We start from the raw sequence: 21900 nt of genomic DNA on the forward strand, positions 1-21900 counted from the left end.
CTTACACCTTTACAAATTGCCATCTTAATCTAATCTAATTAAATTGGAAAGAAATTTAGAAAGAATTGACGTGAGGAATGTAGAAAGGACTAGGACGGGTACTTACCCGTTTACTTAAAAGGATATGAACTTATCGCTTATAGCCCACTGCACTACAACGTATGAATTAATTAAGAGATTGGCTAATATGAATATTATAACTTAACCCAATACTTCTTTAAATTGAATATATTTTATACAAATTGTCTTAGAATTTTTATCAGAGATTTTTTGCTATACTTTCGTTGACGAATCGGAACAAAACGATAGACAAAAAAATACAAGTAAATGGATATAAATCGCTATTCTGTTGTATTTTTGCAATAATTTATCTATTTGATTAGCGGTTTCATTAGGCCATCGAAAATAAATAATCAGACTTATGTTTATATTGTTTATTTTCTATTTATATACTTATATTATTTATAAAATAACACTTCAAATCAAAAAAATAAATATTTAATTAAACGCGCATAACCACAAATACATTATACCAATTAAAATAATAAAGCTAAGTGTTTTCTCGTGTTTATTTATACATGAATATTATATATTACAAAATTAGATGATTCACAGATTTTTCTAGCAATTTAATTATTATTTTCTCCAACGTTTCCAAAACCTTACAACAACCGTAATCCGATAACCGTAACCGCTGCAGTGCGCCATAACATAACGAATAAATAACATTGTAAATCCATTTATAATTAAATTGCGGGATTCCAGCATAGCATAAATGATTGTTAGCATAATTATAGACTATATAATATATATACTAGCTAATACCAGCTGGCCCGGCAAACGCTGTTCTGTCTTACTCTTATCATTTAGGGGTATGAAAAATAGACGTTGGCCGATTCTCAAACAAACCCAATATGAACACAAAATTTCACAAAAATCAGTCCAGCCGTTTCGGATGAGTTCGGTAACTAAAATCGCGACACGGGAATTTTATATATAAGATAAAGGCTAATAATCCTCAGTGTTGTCTTTCGGCTTAATAATTCCCAATCGTGTAGCGACCGCGGCGACGTTGGCCCTGACTTCCTCTTGCACCAAGTTGAAAGACATCGCCAGTAACGCGATGCCGAAGAGCAGGTACAGCGAGCAGAGAGCTATGGAATGTACTGCGTCCGCTCCACCGCTTTGCCCCTAAGAAATACAAGCCGATGTTATTAACTAAGTCGTGTAATTGTGAATTGTGAGGAGAAACAAATAAATTTGATAAAGCAATTACGTTTAAACATTTCAAGTCATGAAAATTTATTAAATTATTTAAGAATCATAGAATAAATAAAAAATAAACAGTTGCCTATGTGCATTTAGATTTAAATGTTAAAATATTAGTAATAGAATTTTTCATCATGTAGTTGTTAGATATTTTTCGAATTTTTTGAAAAAGCCACCTTCATATAAATAAATGACCCTCATTTTCTTCCTTTATATAATAGAATAGAATCAGAAAAGCACCTGAGCGGGCACAAAGTCCCCGAAGCCGATAGTGGTGAGCGTGATGAAGCAGAAGTAGGCCGCGTCGAGGTAGGCCCAGCCCTCCCACCGCTTGAACAGGAACGTGCCAGCAACTATGTAAGACGCTACGAGAAACACGCACAGCCAGATCGGCACGGGTTTGATCTGTGGATTCGTATTCGCATAGGGTTTATAATTACATTACACATGGCACACGTTATGTTTGTCCAGTCCAAGTGTTACAGACTATACTGTGCCATTCACAACGAATGTTAAAAACCAAAAAATTATAAAACTCTTCCGCGTTATTTTTTTTGGAAACAATTATATTACTGACTTATAAAAAATTGTAAAATATGTAAAAAAGCTACGTCAGAGTGCAGTTCTTTTTGATTTATAAAATAAAAATTTCTAACGAAAAAATACTGTGAGATTTAGACCAAATTTAAATGGACCACACGGATGCAGTGCGGCTTTCAAATATAAAAATAATTAAAATCTAGTCGAAAGTTCTGAGGTAACAACTGCGAGGTAAGGTAATGTAAAAAAAACACACTCGGATCGATAGTCTTCTTTTTTAAGACGATTGCTTAAATAGTATTAAACTTACTTCTTCCTTATAAGACATTGGCGCTGGACATAAATCGGACTGTCGTGAACCCCACACTGAAATTATAATTTTAAGTTACTCACCATTCATATATGAATCTATATCAGTTACACGAATGTTTATAAAGTTAGTTACCTGCTGGTCTACCGCGATGAATCGGTGGAGCTTCATCACTCCATTCATCCCTATCTGGTGAAGGCGACTGCACAATAAATATTGATAAATGTGAGTGACCGGCATTAGACAAGTTATAAACTATGTTGTGTAATCAGATCATAATAAAAGAAGTTTTTGATTGACAGATTTAGTTTTAGATTTCAAATAAACAATAAATAATTAGTTTTTACTAAATTGCAAGCTTTTAAAAATTAGTTTATACTTTTATGTGTACTTACATACATTAATTATTTATTATGATATTCGAAGTCTTACATAATATCGATGTGGTCTCGAGTTGTCAACAGTGTGCAGGCGACGCAGCCGGCGTCTGCCCCTCTCCACGTCCTCGCCCCAGTCCTCGCGCCTCTCGTACTCGTAGAAGGCGCTCCGAGCGCGCCTGCCTCTCTTGCGTTCGCTGGGATACTCCCCTAGATCCCGTTCGTAGTATTCTGATCTGCCGCGATCGTGTCTGTAAAAGGATTCGATGAAATGTTCACGTAAAAGCACTTCTACAGCAACGCATGTCAGTTAATATATATAGTAGGAAGTACCACACCCCCACAGAAGACCGGAATGAAATAGCATTCTGCTGTGTTTCGGTGAGTGGGGGAGCCGGAGGCCCATATACTTTTCAATACCCTTCCCAGTCCTTTCCTTTATTCCTATCGCCAATCCTTTCTTAATCCCTTCCCAAAAAGTCGGCAATCCATTTGTAGAGGCGTAAGGTCTGCAAAGGACCTTACGCCCCTACAAATGTTCATGGGCGGTGATAGCGCTTACCATCAGGCGTCCCACCAGCTCCATTGCCGACTGTAACATAAAAACAAAAAAAAATATAGTAGCAATTGACTTTTTTAGATGTACGAATTAGTCGTATGCGGTATTAGTAATTAGTAAGCATAAAAGTATCTAATCGTATCTACATTTAAACATTAATACGATGCCTTGTTGTGTGGATGACATAACATGCTAAATATAATTGTTAAACTCAGTAATTGTTCGACTTGCAATGAAGAAATTTAACTTCATAAGTTATTCACTGTTCGTCTATATCAAATCCGTATACCTATTTAATGACATCTTTTTAAACCTTACCTGCGATCATTCCTTCGCCTCGGCACATCGAATTCGAAATCATCGCTTTCTGGATCGTACCCATGATCTCTGTAACCAGAATCCTCCCGGTCCCTCTGCCGGCGTTCTCGTTCCTCCAACGCTTTCCTCTCTTTATAATTCTCATAGTCGACGTCATGCAAGTCATGCATTTCATACATTTCCTTTCCATCGTCGAGCTCATAATGCCTTTGGCTGTCGAAGTTCCTCAAAGGACCAAAATCGGGCTTAGCTCTTGCTGGACGAGGTAAAGATTTACTCCGCAGCTCTGGTTTGACAGCTTTTTTTTGGTAATTGTCTAATTCCTTCAATGCTGCTTCTAAATCTTGCAACGGTAGGGATATTTTGGGAAACTCTTCTAGAAAAGAACAGAATCTGTGAGTAAACAAACGAATGTTAGCATCAAATGAGCAAATTTAAAACAACTCACCTCCTTCTTCATAAAGATGCCTCCCATGTCGGTTTAACCCAGGCTGTATGTGATCGTCGTCGTAGTCTCTGTGTACTAAAGTTAAGAAAATGCTTTGTTTAGGTGATTTTGTTTACGAACCCAATAAATATACACAATTTAACATTTTATATTTATATTTCTAAACGTATCAAATAGATAATAGATGTCGGACGATGCTAGGACGCTACACAGGCTAGCCAAAATGTACATATTATAATAGATAATATTTGTTGACTAAGCTTCTTAAACAAAGATTTAATAAAATATTATGTGTCGTTATGAACATTTGAAACGCTATGATAATTATTTTCAATAAAAACCTAAACTGCAATTTACTCCCAATTAAAACCCAAAATTATAGGCATTAAATTTGCTCCATCAATCTTCTGTATTTTCACGATTCAAAAGCGCATCTAAAAGAAGTCTACATTAATAAATTGATACTTGGATTTTTTATAAACTAGCTGTTCGCCCCGGCTTCGCCCGTAACACATACCAAATGTCACTTAGTGAACTTGCAGCTTTCTAATGTTAAAAGAATTTTAGAAATCGGTCCAGTGCTTTTACTTGAAAACATTACAAACTTACAAAAAAGCAAAAGTTTCCTCTGTATAATATTAGTGTAGATAATGTCTTACCATGTGGTCGTGAGTACATTGGAGGCTGAGTTCTCGCCCGAGAAGTGGAAGGCAAGGGGGCGGGCTCAGGTGCGGGGCGGCGGGGGTGCTTCGGTCGCGTACTGTTGTAACCGCTGTCACGGTATCTGTTTTAATTCAACAAATGGTTTAGAATTATTTTTACTCTAGAACTATGGTAACAAATATGAATAACTATGGATTTCAACACTATTCTCGTGATCATGACCTGTCCAATAGTGGCTTTGATTTTATTAGTGTGTTTGAACCGTGAGAGTGTGGGGTAAATTTTCCAACCGTAAGTAGATAAAAGAACAGCAAATACAAGCGTGTACGGGCTTCGTTTTATTTTTCAAACAGAAAATGGTTTTCTCTCTGAAGGTGAGATGATAAATGATTCTTACACATGTTTGTTCAAGAATTAAAAAAACAGGAAATGTTTCGGTCCATTTATATTGTATTTATAGAACGTGGATGAAATTTTTATAAAATTAGTGTTTTTCTTATAACTCTGTAAAACAAATCACCTGCAATCAGTATCAGAATGTGACCGCTCGAGGGGCCGACGCCGCCGCGTGCAGCGCACGCTCGTCCCACGCTGGGCGCGCCTGAACAGAATGAATAGATAATATGTTTAATAATGAGTATAAACAAATTAATTAGGCGTCTAAAATATATGTAAAATTCGTAAACTTAACATACATATTTTTAATATCAATTCCCACATTCGAATGAAATACTAACGCATCTATTACGATTAGGAAAAATAAATCTCCTAGTTTTAAATAGTGTACACATATTATCTCAAAAAGCATGGTCAAAAAGCAAGCAAACTTTTATAGGAAACTACTTTATTTTTCATTCCTATTTGTTTTTAATGAATACCTAAACATTAAAATATATGGAGCAAATATTGAAGGATTTATATCCGAGTATCTTAAAGTCACTGCATATAATTAAGATTGAATAACTATTTCAAGGAAATCGTACCTGGAGTGATGTCGATGGTGCTCTTTAGGAGGCCGCGTACACACGTAGCAACATACACGCCAGTACAGAAACCTGGAAACAATAATTTTCATTATATTTTCATGTCAAAGATTAAATTAAATCTTACTCTTACTTTACTTTTTTGTAAGATCGAAATAAAATTTTGCGCCTTTGTTAATTAATTAGCAATTACGCGTTAAGCAAAATATACTTTTAAGAATGGTAAACATAATGAAATATTAGAATTTAATCAAATATTACAGACACATATAAAAATCTCCCTATAACCACAAAGCATTTTTAATATTAATCATTACATTTATACCATCTTTTATTAAGACAAAACAAGCGCAACTAAGAACTCTACGTTAAGGAATGAACCTCGTCTTAACTCTTTCATCTAATTTTTAACCAACGAACAATTATATTAAAGATACAGAAACAATAATTACCTAAATGAAGAGGCCATAACATCACCAATGTTCGACAAGCACAGCAGCATCAGAGGTATTCCGAGGATGGCGTAGAAGATGGTCACAACCTTGCCCGTTTGAGTCTTTGGCGCGATATGACCATAACCTGGCCAATTTGAAACATATTATATTCAAATTCAAAACTTTTCAGATTACCAAAATAAATACAGTTCCACCGACAACTAACAAATTATGAATTATATCAACCTTTTTAGTATAAAGTAAATAAAGAAGTTGACAAAATCATCATTCGTAAATATTTATACATTACAAATACTATATAATACATGTTAAGGAATAATGATTTTTTAACTTCTTTATTGTATTGCAATGAGGAGAGAAAATGGTCTAATACTAGAAAGTGTAGAGATATTGCAATATTTTTATTTTTAAAACGTAATCTGCACAAATCGCTACAGTAGCAGTTCTACAGTACATAATCACTACATAGTATAACACAAAGCCGTTATCCGCCATCTGTCTGTATGCGTAGATATTTCCAATTACGCAACAGAATTTGATGGTTATTTTTTAATAGATAGAGTGATTCAAGAGGAAGGTGTATATGTATATATGATGTATATTGCAGCCGTGCGAAGCCGGGACGGATCTGTAGTGTATTACATGTAACAATATAAATTGTTGTAGTTATAATATAGATACCTATCAATTTGTATTTTTTCTTATAAGATAGAAACACACCTACAATACTTCCGTGATAATTACAGACACTTATCGACTTACTAGCTCAGTAAGTTGATTACAAAAAATGCATAAACTAGTCTTGTTCTCAAACGAAACCAAAAGAAAAATTATTTATAAGTTTTTAATATAAATCGTCAATAGAGGGCGCCCTTGACGATATCCGCAGTCAAATAACGGAAATCAAAACAATTTGGCGGCTACAATTAATTGAAATGGATATAAGAATAATGGATAAAAAAATATTGGATATACTTATTAAATAAAAATACACCATCGTGTAACTATTGGTCGTTATTAACCCTAGTTATTTTTCATTATAATACTAAATACGAAACCACACCTTACCGTACGTTAGGTACTACCGCTTTGAAGAAATACGAGTATATTCTATTACAAAAAGAGCTATATGATTATGTTAAGTCGAAAATTATGACCCTGAAAGTCACTAAATTTAACTTAAGTATAATATAGTACATTATACTCTTTTTGTATAAGTAATGGAAATGAGACAGCCAATTACGGGCAATTGAAATATTGCAAAATGGGTTTTACCTGTATCATTGTTTACAAATTATCAGTTAGACAAAATAATTACAACTTGATACACAAACAATGGACAGTCTACAGTAGGTCAGGGTCTGTGCTGATATGGAATACTTATCTCAGAATCTCCTTTTTATATCTTCATTATGTAAAAAAAAATATTCGCAAAAGGAAAATATGAAATTTATTAGAATTAAAATATTGTAATTGAATAGTTATTAAATAAAAAAATAGTACGAATTTGCATCGGCCGGGAATCGAACCCGGGCCGCCCGCGTGGCAGGCGAGCATTCTACCACTGAACCACCGATGCTGACGACCATAGTTTAAAATTTGTTTTCAATATCCAATAAATATATGTTGAGAAATATTTTAGTCTGTTTTAGTTATGTTTCAATCAATAAAAAACCTTATGAGCATTAATATGAAAGCTTTATATAATCATAAAACTGTTATTAAGAAATTGCGACACGCGACTTTATCCAAAACAAACAACTTATTTATCGATAGAAATAAATTAAACATTTATTCAACTTTCAATCTATACATAAAAAAGGGAAAGGTCACTGACTCACTCATCACAAATTCTAAAAACGGGTGAACGTATAAAGGTGAAATTTGGTAGGAAGATAATTAGTAGACGTACACTAAGAACGGATTTTGCAAAAACCTGCGTTAAATTTCATATGATAATTATTTGTAACAAAAAAACTTAACCATCTTCTAATCGTCAGGACTAAACCATTCAGAATGACCGCACTGGAGACATCAGCTTTCAAAAACAAAATGGACGCTGTTCCGATCGGGAATTTGGCTTGCAAACAAGCTTAGAAAGGATTTTGATAAATTCTACCAGGGGGATAAAATAGGATATGAAAGTTGTGAACGAAAATGTGTTTCGACCACGCGGACGAAGCTGGGGGCAATAGCTAGAACGAAATAAAATTCTTATAAGCGTAAATTTAATTCAATGCAGCAATTAGGGTTTTCTACTCCGATCTGGTGAAGGCAATCTGAAAAATGTAGGCCAGACCTTTGGGTTTCCCCGACGCGGACCGAGACCGAACGACCTTCTCCATTTAAGTTATACTTACGAACTTTAGAATCAATTAAAATTAGAGGCCTTCAATGATATTTGTAATCTATTTTAAAAATAATTAAATTTAGACAAAAAAAACACGGTCAAATGATGGAATCAATCAATCACTTGCTCTTATACAGAGCATACGTAAGGAAATTATTTAATGCCAGTGATCCCAATCAGGATGATAAGATACACATGAAATTATTATCACCGATCCTGGGTAAGAGAACAAAGTAAGAATTTAATCTGTCCGTTAACAATGACTCAAAACTGAGTCTAAGGGAGCCGTAAAGTAAACAAACAAACATATAGGTGAAGCTAATAAACGTGTTAATAATAATTGCAAGCATTGGTGTTATCAACCGACTGAAAATATGTTTTTTAGATATATGAATTACTATTTTGTTTAAATTGTAGAGTAGTTTGACTCCAATTTCAAAGTAAAGCAAATAAAAAAAAGAGAACTGACTGGAGAAAGAGACTGGGTGCATCCATTTTGACAATTTTCATTTTATTTGAAAGCAATACTATCCCTGTTTCCCGTTTATCTTATTCTGACATGGTGGTTAAGTTTTTTCTTTATTTTTTCAGTTCTATAATTACAGTAGGTATTTAATAGGTTGTCATAATATCAGTTAGTTCCTCACTAACTCACAGATAAAAAAATAGGATCAGAAATAAGAAAAAACTTCTAGGATTAACAGTAAACTCTTAGTGTGAAATAATTGCTGGACCAACACACGCTATTAACTGCCTTAAAATGTTGTAACTGTTTAGTATTTGGCCTATATTGGGGAATTAATTAAATTCTGAAATCCATTGGACACGATTTTTAAATAATTCAATCCGTATGATCGATATAATATTTATTTTCTACAAGAATGTCTCCGAAGTTTCTGGGGAGGTCTACACCTGAATCAGAAATGGTACCATAAGACAACCTGGTACAAATGGTGACCAGCTCCCATGGAACCTTCACTTAAGCGGCTCGACGGAACACAGTGGGGTTTTGTTTGGTAAGAATCCGACATAACCCACAGTTTCTTCTTCGGGGGCCGTGGGCATCTAAGAAAGATTTCCCCACTGAAGGAAAAAAAAGCCTCTGTTTTTGGGTTTGGTGTTGGTTGGAAACGGTTAAAAAGAAATAAATTGAAATTAAGTAACAGTTGCACAATCAGAATTATTTAGACCCATATTAGGGTGAGCTGAGCTCATACTGAGTGAAATGCTTTGTTGTAATTGCATAATTATAACAAAGCGTTATTACTACCTACTAAGATTTGAATATTAGAGTAGGTTATACAACAAACGGATAAATAATATAATTATTATTCTTCGAAAAACAATAACATTATGTATGTTATTAAATGCGTGTATGTGTATATGTTGCATATAAGTCTGATTTACAAATGACACGATTTCATTTAAAAAGCTGCTTAGTTACCAAGAGTACACCTGTTTACCAAATTTCGACAAGCAAAATCAAATATGAACACTTCATAAAGTTCTACAGAGAAGTGCCGGCAAGAAACTCTACAGCTGCTCTTTTCCAATCATGTCAAAAATCGCACCTGAAGCTAGTTACTGCAATTCCTTATATATATACTTAAACGTAATACAAAATGGCAAGATTTATTCCATCAGCTGGCAACACTGGCTACTGAAAAGGCTACAGCGGCGCGCGCGCAACCTCAGTTACAAGGCGGAGGCTCGCGCGGCCGCTCTGAAGTTTGTAATTAAATTATATTTATGTGTCTAAACATATTGTCGTGATAATGAGGTTACTGCTAGGTTCGTATTATTTATTATATTTTTTTTTTTTTATTATTGGTTGGAAAAGTATGTATCTTATTACAAGGATAATATAAATTTTTATATTATAAAAGTTGTATTTTATATTATTATTATTTTAAAGATCAATTTAATTTCTATTAACTATTACTATTAATTTGTTAATTTCTATCTATTGTCTATTAATATTATGTAATATATCTGTTAATCATTATAAATATTTTAACCATTTGTTATGATTTTTCTATTTGCCAGTAATAATAAGAAAATATTATCTATTTGTATAGAAAAGATCTTTAAAAATAATTTCCTGTTATTAATGTTTTAATCGAACAGTCTTACATTTCTAACCGACTTCAAAAAAGAAGGAGGTTATCAATTTGATTTTATTTTTTGTATATTCTTGTGTTTGATTTTACGCGAGGATTATACATTTAGAAATTAAAGACTTTTTAACATATTTTAAACGCGATTTATTCATTATATTGCTAACCCGACGTATCGAACTCTACAGCGAGTGTGGTCACGGGGATAATGTCTCCGAGTCTTGAATGAAAGAATAAATCGCGTTTCAAATCCGTTAAAAAGTATTTAATTTCTAAACATATTTTTTGTTTGTTACGTCATAACTTTTCACTAGGTAAACCCATTTTTACGATATTTTTTTTTTATTAAAAATCTGGTGCCTGCCACTTGGTCCCGTTTAAATTTAGTCTAGGTCTGACAATTTAAAGGCTAGTTTAGTTTTTTGCAAAAAATAATAATAAAATATTATTACACAAAAGTTCTTAATTTAAGAATAGTTGTAACATAGGTTAATAGCACAACGTTTAAATTAAATTTGTTTCAAGCAATCTATATGATATATAACAATGTTCATGCTATAACGCTGCTTGCAAAATTTGAGTCTGTTACTCAATCACTCAGTAACGGTCCAACAGATTTGTGGCTAGCGCGGCGTTTTATTACATTCTTGATATATATAGGCTGATTTCGTCACGTGAATGTATTGATACTTGTTTAATCAACACTAATTGACCCCGATAGCGCAGTGGTTAATTACTCCGACTTGAATAGATGTGGGTTCAGTACTTACGGTAGTGTTTCTTTTAACTATCGCCATCGAGGTTTACCTCAAACGAATATAAAACGTGCAGAATACAAATTCAATATAAATTATAAGAAACCTCGGAGATTATATCCGAAGCCACGGTCAATTCGTCATACAGTCCCAAAAGGTAGTATTACAACGAAAATCCTTGAAAATTTCGCAACGTCCCGCCCGCCCACGTCGTATGTTTTCCTCGCCAGAGCTTTTATTTCCATTGCCGTGTTTCTATTTGATAACAAAATGCACGTGCATAGTTACGGTTCTATGGAATGAATCATAAACTATCTGGATTCCAAACAAATTTATGGGTTAATAACTATGGGTTGGTAGTTATGTCTATAAACAGTTTTATAATTTTCGAACATAATTTGGTGAAAAATATAAGAAACTCAAAAAGACGATTTGAAATACAATTATATAATACAAAGTTTTGGTCGCAAAACTGTTTAAGTTTGTAACAATCATATAGAGGTCGTAAATTTGTGTACGCAAGCAAACCCTAAGAAAACTGTTAGCTGCTAGCTGTTAGACCACATAAAAATGGTTTGAATAACAATTAAAACACAACCCATTAGTTGTGTCAACAACTTTTTGTCCGATTCAATTAGGTTTTTGCAGTTCAAACCACATTTATCCATAAAATTACTAGGATCTGTTATAATTGTGGCCATAATCTTATGAATCATCAGCGTAAGTCATGTTGGATAGCTACTGTTTATAATTGCAGGGTTGTTTAACATTGAGACAATGCCCTTACGTCACCGCATTGCGTTCAGCTGTAGCTGTTGTTAATATAATATGAAAAATATAAGAACAATCATATGAAACGAACACAAACATATTATTTGTCATCACGGCTTGTAAACACACGCTTGGATGAACTACAACGCGTCTTTGACGCTCAGTACTAATTGTAGGGCGAGGCGGATCTTTAAATTTGGTAATATTATGATCATGGTGTGTTTATTATAGGTATTTATTTAATTTTATCGATAAAAATAATAATTGCTAACTGATAAGTTGTTGCAATACATCAATGCATCCATCAACATAGAAACACATCACATTATTACATATACATTATGGTCGGACTATCCAACTGTAAAACTCATGAAAACTATACTATAGAGGAAATATGATAATATATAAAATATCCATACTTGTATACTATTTGAATCCGCTAATCTCGATTTTTTTTTTTTTTGATTCGATTGTAAGATTATTATTTTCGTACTGGAAAATAAACTTATCGAGGAGGGCACCATATCATCAAACTTATACAGCAGAGAATTATATTATCTGTGCTTGTACCTATAGAAGCAGCAACGAAAAATAATACCAAAGCGGAAACATCATTTTCTTCGAGAGCTGACGAAGTTGGTCAGATAACTATTAGCGTAAATTAATCAAATACAATGTGTATTCCAGGTGGATATTTGCTGTTGGTGCTCACAACTGCTCGGGCAGAGCGCTGGCAGTGGCCAGACGCCGAGCGCGCCGAGTCAGTAAGAATCGACACCAAGGTGCGGTTCATCGACAAACCCACTGCCGAAAGGTATATCTAAAAGACTGAGAATTTTTATTTTAACGGAAGACCTTTGAGTATAATGATCATCTAAAAATTATGTGTGAAATAAAAATAAATTGAAACTATTATATTAATCATGATCTTAAAAATTTCCTTTTAACGTTGAAGGTTGCGTAATATCAAAACCTTGGTAATGAACTTGCACACAGATTTAAGAAGCTGAGTAGGTAGTTGGCTCTTGCGATACCTTCTCTGGAAGAGTTCTATTTTTAATTTATTTACAACTATTGGTTATCGTTTTTTACATTATTTAAAATCAAGAAAATCACATAAAGAAATCGTTGTCATGCATATAACGTAACTAACACTACATTCGTTTCTGTATCCGAAATATTTAGACAATCCTCTTTAGTTTGGACTTAGTAAAAAATCGATAATGATTCGAAAATTCGGAAGTGCATACATCCAATGATGCGATTATATTCGCAAATCCCAAGGTCACCCACGCAACGCTGCGCTCGGCCGGTTTTCGGCACCTTGGCCGACATCTTGTGGGATACCTGCGATATCACTAGCCCTTGCGTCACTTGTTCTCTATACAATGCTGTAATACCATTGTTAGAACGTGAAACAAATACACGCATCGATAAGGTTCGTTGCAATTAGCGGTGTGTTTTATCCGATTCGGATTTATTTTGTAAGTTCGTCAGTCTCTTGAAAGGCATTTTGTATGTTTAATGTCTATATTTTATCGTTTAAAAGATATCTATCTAATAAGTGATTCTATACACGTTATAAACAAAGTAAAATCACGAGCTAACTAACAATTAAAACAATTAATAAATTATGTTAATTGCCTGTCTTTTTTCATATATAATGTACTATTAGAAATACAAGTAATAAATAAAATATCATCGGTACTACCGTACGTGATTTCAAAAACTAATTGTTTATTTATGCATGAAATAATATTTACAAAACAAAAGCATCAACCAACAAAACAATACTGACATTCTCGCTACATAATACTCTATCGCTACAAACACAAACTTAATTGTAGTTAAATAATTTATTCTGTATTTATAAAAACGATCAACTACGACACACATTAGAACATTAATTAGTGTATAACATCCGACTTTAGGCAATTTAGTGATCGAACCTCGAAGCAAGTTGTGTAAGCGCCTGTTACAATGATATTTGCTTTACGAAAGCATGCGCTCCATGACCGATATTTTAATTTGTAATAAAAGTATGTTGAGTAAGTGCTATGTGAAACTAAATCTCAATATTCAAGTACTAACATTGCGATGTCGCGATTGTATGGTGAAGAATTTATTCGTTGAGGTCAAAATTTTATGAATGTTGCTTAAATGAAATAATTTGATGATTGCTTGTTAACTGACTTCAAATAAGACGAAGATTGTACGTTCGTCCTCTCCTCAAACTATATCCGTATTTCAATTTTTTTTTTTATAAAAATGCTATTAATTTAATTTGCTCTTCCAGAGAGCACCGCGGCAGCGTCCAGCAAGACGAAGATGCAGCCTTCAAGCAGCCCACAGACACGGAGGGTTTCTACAACCAGCCGCCCGGCGCCGGCCGCTTCCCCGTCAAGAGCGAGCGAAACGAGAACTATCGGGACTCTCGCAGCAGGTGATTAGTTACAATATCTATTTATTTAAACTCTTTTTTGTACAACCCACACATAGGAAAACACACAAACACACACAAACATTATTCGTACAATTTGCGGCCTTATCGCTTTGAAACGATTTCTTCCAGGCAACCTTGGGATTAAGAAATGAAAAATTGAAAAGGCACCTAGTGCAAGTTCAAAGAAATATGCCCTATCTTCCTCTCTAATAGAAGTGTACACATAATAATATATATTTTTAAATATTGACACAAAGTTGTGATGATGTCTCTGTGGCTATAGCTCGCCAATGGATAGGCCGATTTAGTCTCGGTTTTTGACGACTGACTTAGTCTTAGCAATGCAAACCGCCCTCCATAAGCTTATTTAGTTTTTAAGAACCACTACCAGGAAAGCAATAAAATCATTAAATCCATTGAAACCTACTACGTAGAGAGTTATTTAACATGAATACATTTACTTTTCTGTTCTCTCTTTTATTGTGCACATAATATTTAACATTTTGCTTTAAATATATTCTGTGCAGTTACAGGAATCAAATGTTAGACGCAGAAAGTACTGTCGACATGCTGCAGTACTGTAAATGCGAATATTCGCCCAATTGCAACCTGCGCTCTGATTACAGCGTAAGTATACTATGATATTGCTGAAATGTTTTAGAATTAGCTAGTATTGTATTATGTTATCTGTGGTCTTAGCTTATTTGAATATATTTAGATCTTTCGTATTCTATGAAATAACATACATCTTTTTATAAATTCTGTTATTCTTTTTTTGTGTTAATTCATAACTCAATTTAATTTAATGATTTCAGAACGCATGTGGAGCAAATCAGTATCTGTGTTGTTACACAAAACCCAACAAAGTGTATCCACAAAATTCCGGTAATTAGAATCAATTTTATTTTTATTTACTTACACATAAAGTCATTGTTTGTTTGATTATTTGTGATAAATTAATTATTTTACAGAATTCTTCAATGAAGTGAACGACGAACGTCTCCGAATTTTCCCTGGTCAAGAATATCTTGCTGGGCCATTTCCACCTCCCACGTACAACCCCAACTATGCGCCAAACAACGATAGGGATAGGAACAGAAATCCTGGAATCCTAGTTGGTCCTGAAGGCGCTACCGGCAACATCGGCCCCCACAGACCCATTCATTTAGGTTCCAGTGTAGATGCTGCTAAACCCATTCTCGTTGGCCCCGAAGGCCCCACAGGAATCATTGGACCGAATGAAAATAAACATGAAAATTACGGTCAAAGTGGATCAGCTCAGAGGGGAGTACTTGTAGGGCCAGGTGGACCTACAGGGATCATTGGCCCCGCGTATAACAGACCAGTGTTAGTTGGACCCGGTGGCGCAACAGGCTTCATTGGCCCCCGCAGACCAGGAGTTTTAGTAGGTCCAGGGGGCCCGACGGGCATTATTGGGCCGAGAAGACAGGGTGTGTTAGTTGGCCCAGGAGGACCCACGGGGATCATTGGGCCTGCTGGAATTAACCGGCCATCAGGTGGACCAGGTATATTGGTAGGCCCGGGTGGACCTACTGGTATAATTGGACCAGGAAGACAGATTCTTGTTGGCCCAAATGGTCCCACTGGGCACATCGGCCCGAGAGGCAGCTACGGTAAATAATGTGTGTGTCTGTGTGCATCTGTGATAACTAATGACTAATTTATGCCTTGAGCTCCGTGTTAGAGGTTTATAGAAAGGACTGTATATATTTTTGTATATATCATCGCTAACCTTTGTGATTATAACATTTAATGATGTTTCTGGACTTTTAGACCTAGCAAATATTGTGGAATCATTTTCAAAATACGAATCTCATAGAAAGAGCAATGTGAAATGGTTTATAATCACTTAAACGTTTCCTTTACAATCAGATACAAGAGAGAAGAGAGCTAAACACAGAAAGTGTCACAGATTTGTGAAGAAGATAAGACATTACAAATAAAATGCAAATTCTGAAGTTCATCTCGTGTCAAGAGTAAGTAAAATGGTAAATGCTACTCTGTGACTAATGAAATAGAACTTATATTCAATCACTTTGTAATACATGAATATCTTGTATAGGCTTCTATAATTGTTTCTCTCAAACTCTCTTGTTTCGTCGTTACCAAAAACGAAAGCAGTTCTCAATTCCGATGTACTTCCTTGGTTACTTGATAACTCTGTGTATTTTCAACTGTTATGTCATTTATTTTGTATTTAATAGGAAATTGTTGTCATTTGGTCCCATTTCAGAGTTTGATGTGCTACTTGCACCCCAAGAACGTGGTGACCTTTGGTTATATGAGGTTATATGATATGAAGTATATTAGCAGCGTAGAGTTGTTAAATGTGTTTTATTTTATAATTCCATTTCTGAGCAAACGTGTGTACTGTGACTTGTATTTAAAATACCGTGACTTTGTTATTTAATGTGTATTTTCTAACTAACTATAAAATTTGGTTCGTTTAGATATCATGTTATATTTAGGATGTTTTTCTCTCTATGTATTAATTTTAGTGTTTTATGTGTAAAAATTTTATGATTTTTAACCAATGTTATCTGTGATAAGGCCATTACTGTATAATTTATTAAAATTACAGAATGTACATGACAAAGGAAATTTTGAAGAAATTTCGAAGAGTTACCATCAACGAATGTGTAAATTACGCAATAAAGTTGTGTTTATTTATTTAATTTTTTTTTATTTGCTTTTATTATTAAGGTTTAATACCACATACAAGTTAAAACGTGTATTTTGGTATAGCAATAATACTATATCATAATACATACTCCTATTCACTATTTACTATCTAACAAGATCATATTGTATTAATTACGTTAATATTATTTTTTTGCTTTCCTTCTACATCGAAGTATTTATAGGCAAGAGAAACATAATGTATTTTGAAAAAATACGTTCACTCAAAACATATATAGATATAGATTCATAGACTTAGAGATAGTGAAAGATAAATTATCGTTGATTGATTACTGTTACAAAGAACAACGGCGTCTAAAATAAATGACAAGAAACTCCTGGCATATTACATAGAAAAATGATCTCCTCAGAGACTTTAATTAGATTGAGCATAAAAATTTGACGAATTTTGTGAAATCTCTTTGGCGGAGAGCCAAGCGCGATCGGTTTAATATCGAAAGATTTTCTCCTCGTCTCTATTAAAGCTATGCATACACATAAACACAATACATACCACAAATGAGCAATTAGATTCAAACCAAAAACATGTTGCAACTGCAGCCGAATAGAAATTAATACATACACTAATTGCATTTGTTTTGAAAACAAAAATAATTCTTCTGTGATGTAATAAGGAGGTTTTTGTAATATAAACATAGCAATAAAATTAGTCAACTAATTTTTTTTTCATACTCCTACGCATGTACGTAATGTTTTTTTAAAAACAATTCTTTACTTGAGAAATTTTGAAAGAATAGAAAATTTTCTATTCTTTCAAAATTTCTCATTTATAAAGCATTTCAATGCTATAAAACTAAAAATTAAATTCTTTACTTCTTTAACCGAGTTCAGAAAGAGAAGGTCCTCATATTTATTAGTAATATTTTGGTACATGTTGATTTTAAAGAATTTTCTGAATACAAGTTTAAAGATGCTTTCTTGGTGTATGCAATAAATTGTAAATTACTAAATTATTGCTAGAGTAAACGCGCAGGCGCAGGCGATCGTATATCCATCAAACATTGACTTTAGTGAATATCACGTAAACAACATCATGAATTTAAAATAAATCATAGAAAAATGAAAAATAAAAGAAGGGAGTGGTTCTACATTAATATCATATTTCTAATAGATAGTTATTCATATTTGTAAGAACTTTTCTCTTCTAATTAGGATACAGGGAGGAATTATTTCTTTTAGTTCATCCAGCCCTTTGTTAATATATTTCACCTATGTTATATTGACAGTAATTTTGGGTATGTAATTAGCAAGATAAATAGGGTAGAACGGAAACCTCTTTCTCATCTTCAACAAGATTTTGTGTGAGCTTGGTAAATAGTTACCAAAACGAACCATCCGCTGACACCGCATTTCCAAAGCATCAAAGCAATCTCCTTACATAATCAATTGAAAGACATTTACCAACACAAACACAGCCGCAACTGCACTATATCCAAGGCTCTTACTTCACCCAATAGCAAAGATTATTGACCTCAATTGTGATTATAAAAATTCCGGAGTTATTCCACCAGAGCGGTGTACTGGCGGGCGGCCAACAGCGGTTTACATCACACATCAAAATTTAACGCTACCGACATTTTTGATTCCGCTTTACCGCCGTACATTCGCGAACAAGTGTCTCACGCGGAACGCCGTGACAAAATATTTATAACACGATAACTTGAACACGATGATTTTATGATGAAATGTCGCTTATTTCTGTATTATTCGGGAACTTCGTTTTGATTAAATGATAAATATATTAATATCTGTTACAGCGTTATTAGCAGTATGAATAATTAATTTCTCTTTAATTTGTTACCAGACTCTCCTGTATGACTGTATATAAACTTACGAGGGTACGAAGAATAACTTTTTTAATGTCATCTGTTCGATTACAATAATGCAGTTTATTAATACTTATGGTAGAATCTCATATACTTATAATGAATAAGACATAGAAAATAATAATGACCCTACAAACGTTGTCGGGTTCATTCCTGGGCTAGAGAAAACTTGCAAATTTATGAAATTAAAGTGTTTGACGTCAATTTCTTATGCTTTTCTTTCATAAGATCCTTTTCATTATAAACCCAATCTTTCCAGACAGTCCAGCTACATGCGATTCCATGAGATAAGGATTTCATTATTATTATTATGTATGCAAAGATAATAAATAAAGAGATAATAGTGCACAGCTCGATATTTATCATGTGGTGATCTCGTAATTCGATAATGTTTATTTTTCTGTGTCCGCGTGTGATGCTTCGTTATTGTAATTCACAAACAAACTTTGTACCTAGTCGACTTAAACAAACTTTACAAATAATTTATGTAACGAAAATAAAACTATTGAAATAACATTTTCTTGTGGAAATAAGTGTTACACTTATATAGTACTTAAATTGTCACTTACCAATAGTAGTTATGACGATGATGGAATAAAACAGAGCGCCCGTAAATGTCCACTGGATGTGATCGGTGCTCTCGTTACCGTCCCAGCCGCGGACCTTCATCTCCAACAAGATAGCGTTCTCGAAATCCTAACAGTTAATTAGTTTCAAATACACTTTCTATACACTGAAAACAATACGATGTGATCGATTAAATTACAAATATTCGATTAGTTTTCAATAGTGATCTTGAGAGTTGATTCGAACCATTTAGACTTATGTATTTGGTATTGAATAAGCGCACTAATATAGATGATTTGTAAAGAGATCACGTCACAGGATATTTTGTAATTTATTATTAGCATTGGAAGGATGAATAAATGGTATTTACTATAAAAAATAAAAAGAGTATTTTGTGTAATAAACCACCAATGATAAACCAACTCATCCTTCAAAGCATATACATCAAAAACCAACAAAACATGACATAGCCAACCTTAAGCATGTCGACCACCTCCGAGGTCCAGTTAGCCTGGTTCAAGTACGTCACTCTGTTAGTCATCATCCATATGCTATGTGTGGTGTTCCCGCGGATCTGCGATATGTTCCTCTTCACCTGGAATGTTTATTTCTCTGCTGGTAATTAAATAAATACAATCAGACGCGTTGTCGACTGATTGGCATCCTTTAACATAAAACTCGATTGATATGTAATTCGAAGGCTTAATATGGCGAAAACGAAATATTTGTATCTGTTATACTCATAAAATTTTTGTATATCTGAGGAAAGTATATGTGATGAAATAGAGCGATAATAAAGATGTAGCTAATATAATTGAAACTATCCTTACGGATATGTGGAGTTTGTTATGAAAATATTTTACCCCAAAATATGGTAAATAACATTATAACTTATTACTGCTTCTCTTCAAATTTGCAGAAATATAAATTCTCAGTTTGTTCAAGATCCAATAATATATTACCATATAAACGGATTTAAACTGTCAAAACATCGAGAGTTTTATTTGCAGATAATCCAAATGCTGGGAATACAAAATATTTGTAAACACAATATTGTAGAGAACTTCATCTTCCGTCTATTTTTGTCCTCTGCACGATCGACCGATATGATCGATGCTCGCAAATTTAGAAATCTGTTTCTTTCTTGGCTTTTCTGACTTACATGTTATAAATAGAAAAGAATGTGAACAATCGCTATTATATTATGATAAGCTCGACGTAATGTGGAAATGTTTAAAGGGTTATGGTTCACCAAAATGCATAAAAAGAAGATGCTTTCATCTGTATTAATAAATCAAAAAGTTCTTATTGTAAAATGTCCTTCTGGGGAGGCTGCAATGATTTGATTGATCACTATTTTATAATATGTATACATTTTCATACGATCCTCAGTTTATAAATAAAATACTATCTGGAATAAACCCGACAACCCGTAACAGCTCACCTCCCTCTCATGGTGTGACTCCAGCCTCTCGAAGGTGACAGCGCCGAGGATACAGTAGGCCACCACCAGGCTGATCATCACGAAGTGGGAGAACACCACGGAGCATAGCTTCCAAGTATAGTACAGGAACTGGGGATATCACGGTATATCACTACATAGCACAAAACAAAGTCACTTTCCGCCGTCTGTGTCTGTATTATTAGATCTTTAAAATTTTAATGGGTTTTTTAATAAATAGAGATAGAGATGATTTAAAAGGAAGATTTTATTTTATAAAATCCGGTAAATAGTGTACTTTAAGCAATGTATTCCTTATAATATTTTATGAGTTAACTCATGTTATAAAAGCATGTGGTAAATCGTGCTAAAGAGTCACCGTCCGCGGAAGTTGCGAATGCAGCGTACGGTGCTGGAGCGACAACCATCATAGCATTCCCCAAAGCTTTCTCTGATACGTAAATTGTATTTCAGTTTATTTGTTGTTATAAGGTATAATTTTCTGACACATCCCCCTATAACAGGGAAATATTATTTATTTAGTAAGTACTTTATGGCTTCGAAGGCAATTTTTACAACGATTACAGTATAATAAGGCAGAGCAAATATTACCTTAGCGCATTTACTGGGCGGTGGAGGATACTCCAGCCGTTCTACGCGATGCTGCCTTCGTGACATCCTTATTATTTAATTACAAATCCAATTCACTCACAATTAATCACATTTCAACACGTTACACGGCCTATACATTTTCACATAGAACCACATCTACTATAAAAAACTTCACAAAACAATAAAATATTGTAGATATGTGACGTGCACTCACACACACTCAATACACGGGGCCATAATTTAGGAAAAATATTGACTTTTAAAATGAATGTGGCGCGCGCGCGGCGCGGCTTGCAATTGGAATGGTTTAATTCTGGATTCTGGAGCAAACCACTGCTGAAGTTTACGATCAAAGTGACGCACGTGCCCTACCGA

General features: G+C 34.0%; 2 protein-coding genes and 1 non-coding gene across 3 annotated transcripts; 1 reads left to right on the top strand and 2 right to left on the bottom strand.

Annotated features, from left to right (window-relative positions):
* Positions 1-994: 994 nt before the first annotated feature.
* LOC119834104 lies at positions 995-21591 on the bottom strand. The gene is made up of 14 exons (XM_038358391.1): positions 21526-21591; positions 20917-21045; positions 19948-20067; positions 19475-19601; positions 5920-6046; positions 5468-5539; positions 5005-5085; positions 4481-4605; positions 3374-3800; positions 2552-2747; positions 2255-2321; positions 2120-2175; positions 1510-1674; positions 995-1191 (listed from the first exon to the last, which is right to left on the bottom strand). Exons 1-14 carry the CDS (start codon positions 21589-21591, stop codon positions 1009-1011), a joined length of 1941 nt encoding a protein of 646 aa, XP_038214319.1. The 3' UTR covers positions 995-1008.
* Trnag-gcc lies at positions 7431-7501 on the bottom strand. The gene has a single exon. It is a non-coding gene; the product is annotated as a tRNA-Gly (tRNA).
* LOC119833792 (collagen alpha-1(I) chain-like) lies at positions 9926-16589 on the top strand. The gene is made up of 6 exons (XM_038357973.1): positions 9926-10063; positions 12603-12729; positions 14212-14358; positions 14886-14985; positions 15174-15243; positions 15330-16589. The coding sequence occupies exons 1-6, from the start codon at positions 10048-10050 to the stop codon at positions 15998-16000; spliced, it is 1131 nt and encodes a 376-aa protein (XP_038213901.1). The 5' UTR covers positions 9926-10047; the 3' UTR covers positions 16001-16589.
* Positions 21592-21900: the final 309 nt, after the last annotated feature.

This window comes from Zerene cesonia, chromosome 18, assembly GCF_012273895.1.
Source record: "Zerene cesonia ecotype Mississippi chromosome 18, Zerene_cesonia_1.1, whole genome shotgun sequence".
NCBI classification, from domain to species: Eukaryota; Metazoa; Arthropoda; class Insecta; order Lepidoptera; family Pieridae; genus Zerene; species Zerene cesonia.